Genomic DNA, 14,692 nt, shown 5'->3' with positions numbered 1-14,692 from the left:
ATTGGCGGAGCGTGCCGTGAATGATAAGAATTATTTGCCGCTGTGGTGAGTAGTAGACGACTGGTTCAATGCGTAGATGTTGTGTTGTAAAGAAATACATTTTTATATTTTGTTTTTAACACAGGAATTTTCTGGTTACCAATACGAAATACCACACAAACATGACAAGCATAGTTTTGTGCCAAAGTGGGCTCTTCTCTTCTGCGCTGATATTGGCAAAGATGCGGGGCGTTTGCATAGACACATTTTTGGCGCTGACCAGCGTTGTTGGGCAAGAATTCGGTAAATATCGTAAAGACTGTTTGCAAGAAAGGAACAATAACTGTTTTACATTAGGCTGGTACACAGAGATGAATGTGTGTTTATATAATTTGAGCGAGCCAATGTTTGCGGAAACGATCACCTATTTGCCGCAAGTGTCCGTGGACTTTTTTGGCTTCATACAAGAGAAACTACCGAACATCAGACATTGTGTACTTAAGGTGGGTGTTAAATTGTGTACAATGCATTGCACATATCGGGTGTTTTTTTAAAGCTTGAGAACTTAAAATGATAATGCGAAACAGACGATACAGAAATGTTGTTGGAATGCATTTTTTACCTTATAATCTGGTAGATAATTTTACGGCATTTATTTTTTGAATATGATATCCGACATACTTATGTCTGCGAACTGGAGTTGGTGTGGAAGGCTTGACATTCGGGCGAATGGGCACAGTATGGGGGATTTTGCCAATCTCCAGGCGCACTAAACTACGAATATTCGGCTCGAGCGTGAAGTCCGTATTGTACGGAAGCGAAACATGGCTGGTCTCTAACATCACAAAGAGTCTACAAACCTTCTCCTCCGCTTCATCTGCAGAATATTCTGGCCAAACACCATCAGTAATGACGCACCGTTTCCACGACAGTCGGTTCTACGTTACTGAAACGACCCGGATTTATATCCGGCCAAGGACTGTCACTCCAGCAGCATTCCCCGGATATAAGAATGGGGAATGTTTATGCTGCTACAACAACACAAACAACAATGACGCACTGTGGAGATTAACGAACGAGGAATCCATCCAAATCAAACGCATACATTTAGAAAACCACCAGATAGCATCACGAGAATGGCGCCGGACTGAAACCCGCAAGGGAGCAGAGGTCGCAGTCGACCAAAACACTTGGAGAAGGTCGATGCTGCGCGAACTAGCAGATGCCGACATCCCATGTGACGGTGCGAAAACAACAGCACAGAACCGTGTACGCTGGAAGAGTCTTGTCGAGGCCTTATGCTCCCGAGAGGAAAAAAAACTTACCTAAAACGCAATAAGCTAACGAATCATTGACGTCTAGGAGTTAGAGGATCTTTATACCATATAACATCTCCGCCTTGAATGGCATCAATGGTGGCTTGAATATTGCAATGAATCAATTGTTAAGCGCGCTGTATCTTGACCTCATTGGTCCTTGTGTGTATCGAGAAATTGAATCTGGGTCCAGGACACAGGGGTATAACTGGGAACGAAGTACCTGACGCATTGGCAAGAGAGGCTGCGGCCTCGCCATTGATAGGACCCGAACCCTTTCTTAATATGGAACAACATACGATCAAAAAGAAGCTAAGGAGTGAAGAGCTAGGGCAAGCGGAGGTTAGCTGGCACCAAACTATGGGGCTACATCAGGTAAAATTCTTACTGGGTGGGTACAACCAAAAAAGGTTTAAAAATCTCATAACTCTCGCCAAAGACGCTCACGGGTATTCTCACAGATCTCCAGAATGCTCATGATCGTGATATGGTCCACTGACTCTTGTCGTTTCTGTGACCGATCCCAGGAAACTGCAATACACCTTCTCCTTGAATGCAGCGCTATGATGTGGAGAAGGTTGAGCCATCTCGGTCATTTACAACCGAAAGGAAGGCACATACGCCCAGTCCAATCCAGCTCTATATTTTTAATAAGGGGAAAGCCTCTCGATAGTGTACTGTGATGAGTATAAGGCACAAAAGGCCGTGAGGTCGAAGTGCAAACCTCCAATAAATCTAAATCTAATCTGCGCCGTCTTGTGGGAACCAAATGTCGTCGATGTTTAGTTTATTGGTTTTTGGAAACAAAAAATGCAGTCAGCATGGCTCGATAGCGCTCGCCATTCACCGTACCGACAAGTCCTTATTTCGAAAGAAATAAAAACCGATTATGCCGCCAGTGCTCGATGAACTTCGCGAACGGATTTTCTTTTTTTTTTTTTTAGATAGTTCTCGTGCATCTAAAACAACACCTGATATATATATGAATATTAAATTATATTCACATATTCAGTGATTAGCATAAATCCACGAACATTTTTTGACTCGTTCACATATAGCAGATTAGCTGACAATCACCTGTCAAGACTGCTTTGAAAGGTTTTCCTGCATAGAAATTGGTTTGGTGAAATATTTTAGTGTTTTTGTTTTTCTTTATTTTTCCTCCCTGCTATAGCGTTTGGAACACCAACTAAATCCCTTCTCAGCTGTGCTTCGTCCAATTGTTTCGCACATATCCTCCGGTCACCTAGAGCTCAACATAAATGACAATAAAACATTTTTATTTGATTTTTGTAAAAATCTCATCGAGACGTATTTAGCCGTACTCATTCATATGGAATCTCAACGTTCGAAGAGCGAGCACATAACAAACGCTTTATCTACATTTCGTATAACCTACGAGGACAATCAAGTAGGTATTCCACCATGAGGGCCTATCACATTTTTTACGCTTTATTTTTTTTTTCGTAGTTTGCAATCGAAACGTCACGCTTCAAACCAATTTCCGCTGGTTGTGCACACTGCGCTTGTGTTGTGGATGGCATTGCCTATTTTTGGGGTTCGAATGGAGTGCCTTGTAATTATAGCGTTAGCAAGTCTTCCGGTATGCAAAAAATTCAAATAATACTCTTCGTTTCACTAAGAAAACATTTTGCTCGCTTTCAGATCCGCCAGAGCCAGCGCACGCTGTCAAAAGTTTGGATTTGCTGTCACAACTGAACTTGGAAGTTCATACTGTGAAATGCGGACGACAACATACTTTAGTATTAACGAACAATGGGGTGCGTTCAGCTTTTCCCGCACAACTCTGCGCTATTTTATTTATAATTTATTTATCACTGTTTTGTAGTTGTATACCTTTGGCAACAATAATCTGCTGCAATTGGGCATTGGACGCGACATGCAAGTGTCATTGCAGCCAGTGCTGGTGCGTGCTTTCGATGGCAAAAATATAACAATCATAGAAGCGGGGCAATATCATAATGCTGCTGTGGCCGATGGACTGCTCTATACCTGGGGGTAAGTGAGAAAAAGTAATTCGTTGTGTTGGCAAGCATTAAAATGTATAAATTTTTCACTGTAGCTGGGGCATTTATGGTCAACTGGGTCATGGAAATTGTGAGAGTGTGCCGGAACCGAAAGTAGTTGCTTTCTTCAAATCAAAGGTAAGGCTTTGGAAAATATTTGTTACTTCAAAAATTGAAGGCTGAAATTTAAGTAAAACACCCAATTTTACACTGTTTTGTTGAGGTTCAGCGCACTAGACGGGGGCAGTTTACTGGGGGAAGGTATACCGCACAATGCTGAACACCTGTGCCGATGGGTAGTTAGTTTTCCAAGTATCCTTCAGGCGGAGTTGTATGCCATCTATCTATGTGCAGAGGTAAACTTAGACAGAAATTTCCGAAATACGAGAATTGCTATTCTGAATGGTAGTCATCCTGTGAGATTAAGTCCTCACTGGTCTTTGAGTGTATCGAGAAACTAAATCTACTATGAATGCACAATTGCATCCATCTAATTTTGCCCCCCCCCCCCCCAAAAAAAAAGGGGTATAACTCAGAACGAAATAGCGAAGGCATTGGTAAAAGAGGCTGCAGCCTCGCCATTAATAGAACCCAAGCCCTTCCTTGCTATGGGACCACATACCATCAAAAAGAAGCTTAGGAGTGAAGAGCTAGGGTAAATGGAGATTAACTGTCACCAAACTATGGGGCTACGCCAGGCGAGATCCTTACTGGGAGGGTACAACCAAAAGAGGTTTAAAATACTCATAATCCTCCCCAAGAATAAACTGAAAATGCTCACGGATATTTCCACAAGCCACTGCGGACTGCGTAATCATCTGCACATGATCGGGATATGGTCTATTGACTCCTGCCGTTTCTGCGACCAATCCCTGGAGACTCCAATGCACCTTTTCCTTGAATGCAGCTCTATAACGTGGAGAAGGTTGAGGCATCTTGGCAAACTGCAGCCAGTAGAAAAACACACACGCTCAATCCAATCCAGCTCTATCCTGAGTTTAATAACTGAGAACTGGGGCTGAAAGAAGTACTGTGATGAGTAGAAGACGCAAAGGAGCATGAGGTCGTAGATAATCTAATCTAATCACCTATTCCCATGTTCACTTAAACCCACTCACCTAACACCCCTCTCCCTCCGGCGCCAACCTGTCTAAACAGCACTTGCCCTAGGTCTACCGTTAATTGAAGTAGACGATGAACATCGGTAAGGTACGACGAAATCCAGAACAAAATTAACCGACAACTACTGGGCCGGGCAATGTTTAGACAGACAAGTAAGGACATTCATCGGGAGACACCACCTTCTTAAGCTCCCGACCGCCGAATGCCGTAATCGAAGTCCAACCACCACCAGCTCCAGCTACGCCGAGAGGCTGCGTAACTTTGGCACAATTACCTTCTGGATACTGTAGCAGGTTAAGCTCCTACCTATCCAGAATTCACCCCGAAATACCAAACATATGTTCAATATGTAAATGCACCCCGCACGATACTAACCACCTTTTCACATGCCCCACCAAACCCACTCATCTAACACCACTCTCCCTCTGGATCCAACTTGTCGAAACAGCAAGTTTCCTGGGCCTACCGTTAGATGAGCTAGACGAAGACGACTGGTAACTAACAGGGCCTACTGAACTGCTACAGTTTCCACGACAGTCGGTTCTACGTTACCAAAACGCCCCGGATTTATATCCGGTCAATGATTGTAACTCCAGCAGCATTCCCCGTATAGAAGTATGGGGAATGTTTATGCTGCTACAACAACAACTGAACTGCTACTACACCAACAACAACACTGTTTTATTTATTTGATCGGTCGGTATTTCGCCTTCAGTCTGAAATAAGTAAAACAATAAAAAATTGTGTGTTTTATTTGAATTCAGGAATTGCGTTCAACTTATTGAAAATAATATTTACAATTTCACGGCCAAAATCTATATAAAACTTTTTAAAAAAATTTATATAATTTGCTTTAGAAAATACTCCAAGTATCTTTGGGGCACGCGCACAGTTTAGTTCTTTGTCAGACACCGAACAACGCGAATGCCACCGATTTGTTTGTGTTTGGTTCCAATCATTTTGGCCAGTTGGGGATTGGTACGGGTTCCGCGAGCCAAGAAGGACCGATCAACATTTCTGCCGACGATGAAATGAATTGCACTAGTCAAGTAAAGAGTTTGGTGCCTTTAAAGCTGTTCGTGTGCGCCGAAAGAATAAGACTGATACATACCAAATTTTTTTCTAACGTAAGTACTCCACTTCCTTCTTTACCTTCCAAGTGTAACTCAACTAATCGTTAACCACAGTTAGCTGTCGATGAGAATGGACGCATGTATACGTGGGGCTCGTCGCCACAAGCACTACGCCTAGCCAATCAGATAAAGCGTCGTGCGAATGCTAAGCAGAAAATGGAGGAACATCAACGACGTGAAATAAGTAAACGTTTCGAAGCTACATTGACCAGTGATACTACAAGCGCGCCTTCTATTGCCACGTCCACGTCCAAAAGCGCTTATGCGGAGGCACCCGAGTCGATTGCCACTGAAATTGCCACCAGCATACTTGCGGATGTTGTGGACAAAACGGTACCACCTACTGCTCAGGCTGAGACGACTAACGAAACCACTGCGGCGGTGTCCAGCGTAGATGCAGCGATTGCAACCAAAGAGCCAGAGCTGGTCGAAGTCTTGGCACCAAGTGTTGAGCAAGAGGAGGTTGACGAACTGAAGGAGGCAGATATGAAAGAAATTATAGTTGAAGAAACTACTGCTGCGGCAGGTGAAATCACAATACAGTTGGTGGGCGATGTGGTTGAGGAGTTGGTCGAAAAAATTAAACCCATGGTGGCACAACCACTCAAATCTTCAAAGCCCTTGGCGCAAGAGCCAGATGAGGTTGCAGCAAAAGCAGAAGACACCCAACAACAGTCAGCCGTGACGACAGCAACGGCGACGGTTGCTGAGGTCGATCCATCCGAGCATATGACGCCGCATTTGGTGGACACAACCGAGGTGGCTGGTCAAATACTACAAGTGAGCGTTGATTTTTAGTCATATTTTTTACCTTATGTGAGTGCTATTCATTTTGCGATTGTCAATTATGCTTCCCAGATTTCAAGCGGGCTCTTCCACTTTGCCTTGATCTCATCCACTTGTACCCTGTACACTTGGGGCAAGAATTTGGAGCATCAGCTGGGCACAGGAGATAAGGAGCGTCGCGCCGTCAGCAAACCATCGCCCGTGGACTGTGTGGATCATCCGATGTACGTCGATTGCGGCGCAGACTTTACGCTTGTCATGACCACCGAGTATATGGTCAAGGCGTTCGGTGGCAATTCAAACGGACAGGTAACCGTAAATAGTGCTTTCGCTTCACTACTATTTTGTATATATACTAATCTAATCTTCTTTTTCCTCAACAGTGCGGTCGTGATCTTGGTCCGGCCATTGATAAGATGAAGCAGCGTGTCATCTGTTTGCCCACCACGAAGCGACTGATGCGTCTCGAAAGTCAGTGTGTTGACGTGCCCGTCGAAATAAATTTGCCACGCCCACGCATACGCTTGGAATCAGAGCCTGTGCGTTATTTGAAAAGCATACCCAAGTATCAGCCTCAGTTTATGCAAGAGGCCGGCATAAGTTTCGATGACGCGGCGCACTTCGAACGTCCGTCACCCTCGAATCAATACAAGTCTACAACACAAGCGGACAGTAGTGAGAATGTGGCCACCGGTCAAGACTCCGACGATTTGATCTCAAGCTTAGAGAATTTAAGTAACAATGAAGCGAACGATGGCTGTTCATTGAATTTTTCGTTGCTGCCTTCATCGGGCGCAGCGGCCGTGGTGCCAGCAGCTGCAACTGTACCGGCGGACGATGCGCAACACAGTGCCGCTGTTGACGATATAACCCCCGATGAGCAGAGCTACGTGCGTTTACCCGTCACAGACAACTCGGATGCCAGTGGGGCATTGCTGGGCCAGCAGAATGCGGAAGAATGTCCACTGGTGCTAGCAACAAAGTTGGAAGCGAAAGGCGACCACACCCCACACGAAGCAGGCTCACAGAGCACGCTCACATCGAATGCGCCTGTCGAGGGTGAGGTGACTTTGGAGGAGGAGGAGGAGGATGTAAATTTGCAACAGCTGCGCCAGTACATACACTATTGCCTGTACGTGTTCCACGGCCTATACAATCCCGACAAAGTGTGTGACTTCTCGAAAGATCGTCTGGAGTATCGCATACGGACGCTTATGTTGAATTTCAAATTTGTGGATGCGTTCGTGTTGTGTTTGCAAAACTGCAATAGCGCCAGTAAAGCGCTGAAGATTTTCGCATACTTCTCGAAGGATACCGGATCGGTGCCGATGCGCCGTCAGGATGTGAAGTACTTAATTTACTATTTGATGAAACACTTCTTGGCGCAAAAATTCGATATGCTCGAATGTGAACGTTTCTTTATGGGCGATCTCGATTACTATTTGCTCGAATTGTCGTATGTATTGTTCTTCAACAACAACAACACCATGCTAGAGCAGAGTTTCAATGAGAAATTCAAAAGCTATTTTGCCCACGAGGAGGCGCAGCTAAATCAAAATCAAAATGATGCTGAAGAGGCGCAACACAAGCTACGGGATACGGATGTGATATTCGATAGCCTAAGCGTTAAGTTCAAAACGATCGTTTGCCAGAGGCTGATGCAGCACTGCAACAATTAGTTGCTGGTGCTTAGCACCATTAGTTTAACTTGTTTTTAATTTATTAATTGATTCGTGATATGAGTTGTTTTTTTTTAGTTCATTTGGCGTTTTTTATTGTATTTAAATTTACATCTAACTTATATATATTTGTGTTAACGAGAAAATGTAATATACATATACATATATAGTCATTTATACCTCATATATTACGAGTTGTTTTTATGTTTGCTTTTGCGTTTGTGTTTGTGTTTATTATTGCCTTTGCATTTGGCTGGAATCAGTAGAGAACCTGGATATATGCCCACGCCAGCCACGTCTATATTACAGGAACGACACGACACCCGGCCAGGGGTTATTTCAGCAGTATTCGGCAAATTTTATGGAAATCGCTTTTAGCGATTACAACAACAGCAACAACAAATCTTTGTGACCAATTAGTGTAAAGTGAAGGAATAAACGGCCACATCCTACGAATGAGCAACGATAAAGGTATAAAAGAGATCTTCGAAACAAATCCGCAAGGCGACAGAAGAAGCGGCCGGCCGAGAAAACGATGGAGAGATGCCATTGAAGGCGACTTTGGAGCTATGGGCACATCTGATACCAAACGAAAAGCTGATGACCGAATGACGTGGAGGGGAATTATAACGGAAACAATGGTTCACCCAGAGCTGTGATGCTGAAGGAATAGAAAAGGAAGCACTCGGAGCTTCAACCTGGAAGACCTGCACCTTTCTTAAAATCCAGAATTTTTTCCAGTATTGTATTTTTACTATTTGTTTTTCCTTATATTCCTCTTTCTTATTTAATAATATTTTATTTTCTATAGGCGTGCCAATTTCTTCACTGGCCTATTATTATCTTGAATTTGAGGTTATGATATTTTAAGAAGATTTTTAGTTATAAAATCGTGCAAGTCCTTGTTCGTAATGAAACCCTGCCGACTTGGTGCGCTGTAACGACCATCAGCAAAATGTACCCAGTGGAACCGAAGCGATTTTTAAGTCCTAGAAAAATATTTTTGGTTACGCTTTGCTACACCGCCAAACTTTGTGTAGAATTTAATTTTCAAAATTAGTTTGCTAAATGGAAATTTTAATTTTTCCCAATTAATTTTCAAAGTCTCGAAATTTACTTTTACAATTTTTCAAAATTTTAATGTTTCGAAATTTATTTTCTAAAAATAATTTTTTCAAATTTTATTTTCTAAATTTAAGTTTTATTTTTTTTTTTAATTAATTTTCTAAATTTTAATTTTTTGTTTGAAAATTAATTTTCTAAATTTTAATTTTTTGTTTAAAAATTAATTTTCTAAACTTTAATTTTAATTTTTCAAAATTAATTTTCTAAATTTTAATTTTAGCTTTTTTAAATTTATTTTCTAAATTTTAATTTTGCAAAACTAATTTTTTAAATTTTAATTTTAATGTTTCAAAATTTATGTTCTAAATTTTAATTTTTATGTTTCAAAATTAGTTTTCTAAATAAAAATTTTAATTTTTCCAAATTAATTTTCAAAGTTTCGAAATTTACTTTTTAAATTTTTCAAAATTTTAATGTTTCAAAATTTATTTTCTAAAAATAATTTTTTCAAAATTTATTTTCTTAATTTAAATTTTATTTTTTTTTTAATTAATTTTCTAAATTTAAATTTTATTTTTTTTTTTTAATTAATTTTCTAAATTTTAATGTTTCAAAATTAATTTTCTAAACTTCAATTTTAATTTTTCAAATTTAATTTTCTAAATTTTAATTTTTTGTTTGAAAATTAATTTTCTAATTAAATTTTAATTTTTTGTTTCAAAATTAATTTTCTAAACTTTAATTTTAATTTTTCAAAATTAATTTTCTAAATTTTAATTTTAGCTTTTTTAAATTTATTTTCTAAATTTTAATTTGGCAAAATTAATTTTCTAAATTTTAATTTTAATGTTTCAAAATTTATGTTCTAAATTTTAATTTTTATGTTTCAAAATTAGTTTTCTAAATGGAAATTTTAATTTTTCAAAATTATTTTTTTTAATTTTGATTTTAGTGTTTGAAAATTAATTTTCTAAATTTAGATTTAAATTTTTCAAAACTATTTTTTTAAACTTTAATTTTAATTTTTTGAAATTAATTTTCTAAATTTTAATGTTTCAAAATTAATTTTCTAAATTTAGATTTAAATTTTTCAAAACTATTTTTTGAAACTTTGATTTTAATTTTTTGAAATTAATTTTCTAAATTTTAATGTTTCAAAATTAATTTTCTAAATTTTAATTTTTCAAAATTAATTTTTTAAACTTAAATTTTAATTTTTAAAAATTAATTTCCTAAACTTAAATTTTAATGTCTCAAAATTAAATTTCTAAATTTAAGTTTTAAGTTTCCCAAATTAAATTCCAATTATAGCACACAAACAGCGATTTCAGTCGAAATCCCAGAATAGTTAATTAACCAATTACTTTTTGAAGCACATAGTTCAATATATAGTTACTTACCAATAGCGAAACTTAAATAAAAATTCGAGAAATGCCTCCTTAAAAAAATAATTATTGAAAGTGTAATAGCTTTAAGTTCTCTTTCATAAGCAATCCGTGCTTTATGCTTTGTGCGCTTGGCACAATTGAAATTAAAATTAACTAAAAGAAATATAAACTATAAATAAAAAAAATATACGATTAAAAGAATAAAAGAAAAAAAATTAAGATTAAAAAACTAAAAGATAAAAAAAAAATATAGAAAAAATGCATTGCTTTAGTGAGCTTTTTCACTTATGAATAGGTAAATGATTTGTTTTTCTCATATTTTGCAAAATGCAACCGCTTTACATTTTTTACTGAATCCATAATTTAAGTAAATAAATGCATTTTTTCAATTGAATATTAAACAATAATAAAACCATTGGTACTGTGCAAGATTGCAGTGATCAATAACAAAAACACACACAGACACACACACACACACATAAATATATACAACTTTTTGTACATTGTAAGCTTGTGATCTTTTGGTTATATAACTGCTATACATACATACACACACATATAAACAACAAGCATGCGCTTGTGGTAGTAACCCAGTCGACATCGTAAATATATAAATTACTGTATAAAATATAAACAACGTTTTTCCTAAATAAATAAATAAATAAACATACATAAAAATGAATTTCATAATAAACTAATATAATAAGTATTGTACTCGATTACGTTGAAAGTTGTTTTGCAAACACACACAACCGAAATTGTATAATATTAAGCTTTTGCAAGAGGGGAAATCTTATACCCTCATCCGTAGGCTCGTACAATTGCCCGTTGTGGATGCCCCTAAAAGCAGGCTGCATTCAGAAGTAACCTTTCATACACCGACCATATCTACTTATTGTTGAACAGACAGTTGAGTGGAGGAGTCCACTTTACCTTGTCTCCATGCCAGGTTTGTTGTTGTGGTTGTTGTTGTAGCAGTAAGAGAAGGTTTGTTCGGTTCGTGAAACAAAAAGAATTACGTAGAATCCGAAGGTCGCTAAAAAAAAAGTTTTAGGGGAACTTTGGATTCTACATTATTTTTGTGTTTCACGAACCTAAAGCTAAATTTTGTGACGTAGAATCCAAAGTTCCCCCACAAATTAAGCTAAAGCTAAATTTTGTGAAACTCAAAGGGAATGACGTCGGCATATCTGTAAAATTCGCTCAGAGCCTTATAACGGTCTGCTAGATAGTACACCTTTAAAAATCTTTTCACCATTGTCTTCATAGACTTTCAAAAAGAGTTTGACACTATTCACCACGGCGCTATTCGTAACGCTCCCAAATGCAAACGGGGCCGTTTGAAAATGATTAAACACATTTAAGTACTTTACTCGGACGCAAGTTTTCGGGCAATGCGTGAAAAACTTCTGGGAAATAAATCTTAAGTATTAGCAGTTGTAAGACTGTGTTCTCTCGCCTCTGCTCTTTAACATCGTGTTGGACGTCATCATGAAGAACGCCTCGTCTGCTGCAAGTGGCATTACCTGGCGTCTCTAAGGCCGCCTGGCAGATCTCAACTATGTACAGGGTTGGCCATATTCAACTGACCCATGTGATTATTAAAAAAATATGGAAAAAGAAACATTTTTTGGTGTTTCATTGTGAAAAACATTTAATTTAGTTCAAGGAGATTCGTTTACATCACTTTTTGAATATGATATCGCGCAAGTGGTCGCCCTTAGCTCGTATAGCGTAATGTGCCCGTTTTTCGGCGTTTTCCATAGTTTTGGCCAGCGTCTCGGCCGATATGGCGGCTATTTCCCGTCGGATATTGGCCTTAAGTGCGCCTAGTGTCTTTGGCTTGTTGACGTAAACCTTAGATTTCAAATTACAGTAAAAAGTTATAGGGTTACTCAATGGGTCAGTTTAATATGGCCAACCCTGTACATAGATGACATTTCTCTGCTGTCCCACAACTACCTTGACATTCGTCAGCGAAGATCAAAGCAGTGCAAATAAATATCAACTGAGGGAGCCGGTCTGACACTGGCATTCAAAAACATCCCATAAACATATTTGTAGTGTGCATCTTGATGTTGTTCAACAAATGGAGAACCTACTGTTTTAAGCCGACTCCGAACGAAAAATAATTTTTTATGAGGAGCTTTTTCAGTACAGAAGTACAGTCGGAGGCTTGCCATTCCCTGTAGAAGAGCGACAGCTATTAGAAACAACTTTTTCTATCATCTGGTGTTTTGTGCACAGAGATTCGAACTTGTGCGCTCCCGAATGGTAGTTACGCACCAACCCATTCAGCTACGGGGGAAGCTTCGCGACATCGAAGCTAAAAATCAAGAGAGAAAGTACAACAGCATGCGGGAGCCCTTGTCTTCCTTTGTTTGGTATTTCGATCTCGAAATGTTACCGACGAATGGCCGTTCGTTTGGAGGAGCGATTTTGGTTAAGCCCGCGATTTGCATGCGTGTTTAAGGTGTTAAGTGCTGTGGACGCCGTACTGATGTGTAATTGGGGTCAGATGTCTGTGAAGACCGAGAGTGGGATGGCTTCAAGGGCTTTCACTACTGGAAAAAGGAGAGGCATCAGGCGGTAAGACTTCCCGTGGTTGGCGGGTTTCCTAGGTTTCAGCAGTGGGACCACTCTTCAACTCATCGTTGATTGCTGCTGTTGAAGCAGCAAAAACATTTCTCGTACAAGTACTGGAAGTGCTGCTGGAGTGAGAGTCCTTGGCCAGATATAGAGTAAATCCAGGTCGTTCCGGTTATGTAGGATCGACTGTCGTGGTTGTTGTTTTAACAGTAATACAAGCCCCGTCAGTGTAGGGTATATCATCGGTCGTCTTCGTCTGGCTCATCTAAAGGTATGTAGGCCCAGGAAACATGCTGTTTCGACAGGTTGGGTCTAGAAGGAAGAGGGGAGTTAATTGAGTAGGTTTTAGGGGGCATGTGAAGAGGTGGTTAGTGTCGTGCGGAGTATCTTCACATGCCGGACATATGTTTGGTATGTCGGGGTCAATTCTGGATAAGTAGGAGTTTAACCTTCTACAGCATCCAGAACGTAGTTGTGCCAACGTTATGCGTGTCTTACGGGGAAGCTGGAGCTCTTCATCTGCAATAGGTGGAGGTTGGTCTCCGATTACGGGATTCACAGGGCGGGAGCTTAAAAAGGTGGTGACGGTCCCCCGATGAATGCCGTTTATTTACTGCCTAAATACTGTCTGGTCCAGTAGTTTTCTGTCAGTTTTGTCCTGGATCTCGTCGGCGTTTCGGTAACGTAAAACCGACTACCGTGGAAACGACCAGTGCGGTGGTCGTCGTCTTCGGTTAGGTATTACTTCCACCATCTCTTTTAGACTTCTTCTTCTTCTTAATTGGCGCGATAACCGCTTACGCGATTTTGGCCGAGTTTAACAAAGCGTTGGCCGCCACTTAAGGGACCGGTACTAAGAGGATTGACAAATTCTGGTACATTTAAGGTACTAAATTTCGCTTCATGTGTTTTCGGTTAGCTAACTGCAGATATATAACGTCGGAAACCAACATTTCTCAATCGAATGTAGGCAATTATTATTAAAATTCAGCTGCTACAACAACAACAATTACTTTCCCCAGATAAGATTGAGGACATGAAATACTTAACTCCGTTTTCTCCATCAGGCCAGTGCAAAAGAGTACCCTCAAATATTTGAGACGATCGGACGCAGCCCTAGAATAGATAACAAAGCTTGGCAATCGATTGCACCGATTTTTCATCTTAACCGCTTTTGCAGAGAAATTGCTGGTATTTGCTATTGTTGGAGCGTTGTTGTGGTAATGACCATGCAATAGCCCTTACTTTTTTTCTTTTCTTCTCCAATATTGTCCGTAGCGTTTCTGGAACCTCACAGCATTCGCGTAAGTCCCATTAGTAACTAAGCATTGCTATATACAGGCATAAAAAGGTTCATAGCTACATTTTATTTCTAAAATATATGTACATATATATGTATATATATGTATACGTAATATCAAATTTATTGCTTTAGCTTAAGGGGGGAGCCTGGTTTATAAGGTCAAAAAAATCGATTTTTTTTTTGTTTCGTTTTAAGCGATTCCTAATATATTTCAGAATATTCACACAAAGTTACAGAGCCTAATTCTCAATATTTCCTTAGATACAAAGCCAAAGGTAGGCGAGCGTTAGGTAGTTACGCTGTGA

The 14,692-nt window shown here is 39.4% G+C and overlaps 1 protein-coding gene across 3 annotated transcripts in view; it reads left to right on the top strand.

The window, feature by feature from the left end:
• Window positions 1–8,228, top strand: part of LOC129237413 (uncharacterized) — a 17,475-nt gene extending 9,247 nt beyond the window's left edge. Inside the window, exons 7-18 of one of the 3 annotated variants that reach the window (XM_054872169.1) lie at window positions 1–45; window positions 125–282; window positions 349–482; window positions 2,470–2,706; window positions 2,766–2,898; window positions 2,961–3,076; window positions 3,145–3,314; window positions 3,379–3,460; window positions 5,302–5,571; window positions 5,632–6,357; window positions 6,436–6,672; window positions 6,747–8,228. The exon at window positions 1–45 is cut by the window's left edge and continues 507 nt beyond it. In XM_054872169.1, the coding sequence (XP_054728144.1) occupies window positions 1–45; window positions 125–282; window positions 349–482; window positions 2,470–2,706; window positions 2,766–2,898; window positions 2,961–3,076; window positions 3,145–3,314; window positions 3,379–3,460; window positions 5,302–5,571; window positions 5,632–6,357; window positions 6,436–6,672; window positions 6,747–8,042 (3,604 nt within the window). In that variant the 3' untranslated portion in view covers window positions 8,043–8,228. Of the gene's footprint in view, window positions 46–124; window positions 483–2,469; window positions 2,707–2,765; window positions 2,899–2,960; window positions 3,077–3,144; window positions 3,315–3,378; window positions 3,461–5,301; window positions 5,572–5,631; window positions 6,358–6,435; window positions 6,673–6,746 lie in introns of all 3 variants that reach the window. The other 2 variants (XM_054872161.1, XM_054872152.1) reach the window with 2 other exon arrangements.
• Window positions 8,229–14,692: the final 6,464 nt, after the last annotated feature.

The sequence above is a fragment of the Anastrepha obliqua genome, chromosome 1 (assembly GCF_027943255.1).
Source record: "Anastrepha obliqua isolate idAnaObli1 chromosome 1, idAnaObli1_1.0, whole genome shotgun sequence".
Lineage (NCBI taxonomy): Eukaryota > Metazoa > Arthropoda > Insecta > Diptera > Tephritidae > Anastrepha > Anastrepha obliqua.
This window is presented reverse-complemented; position numbering and strand designations above follow the sequence as displayed.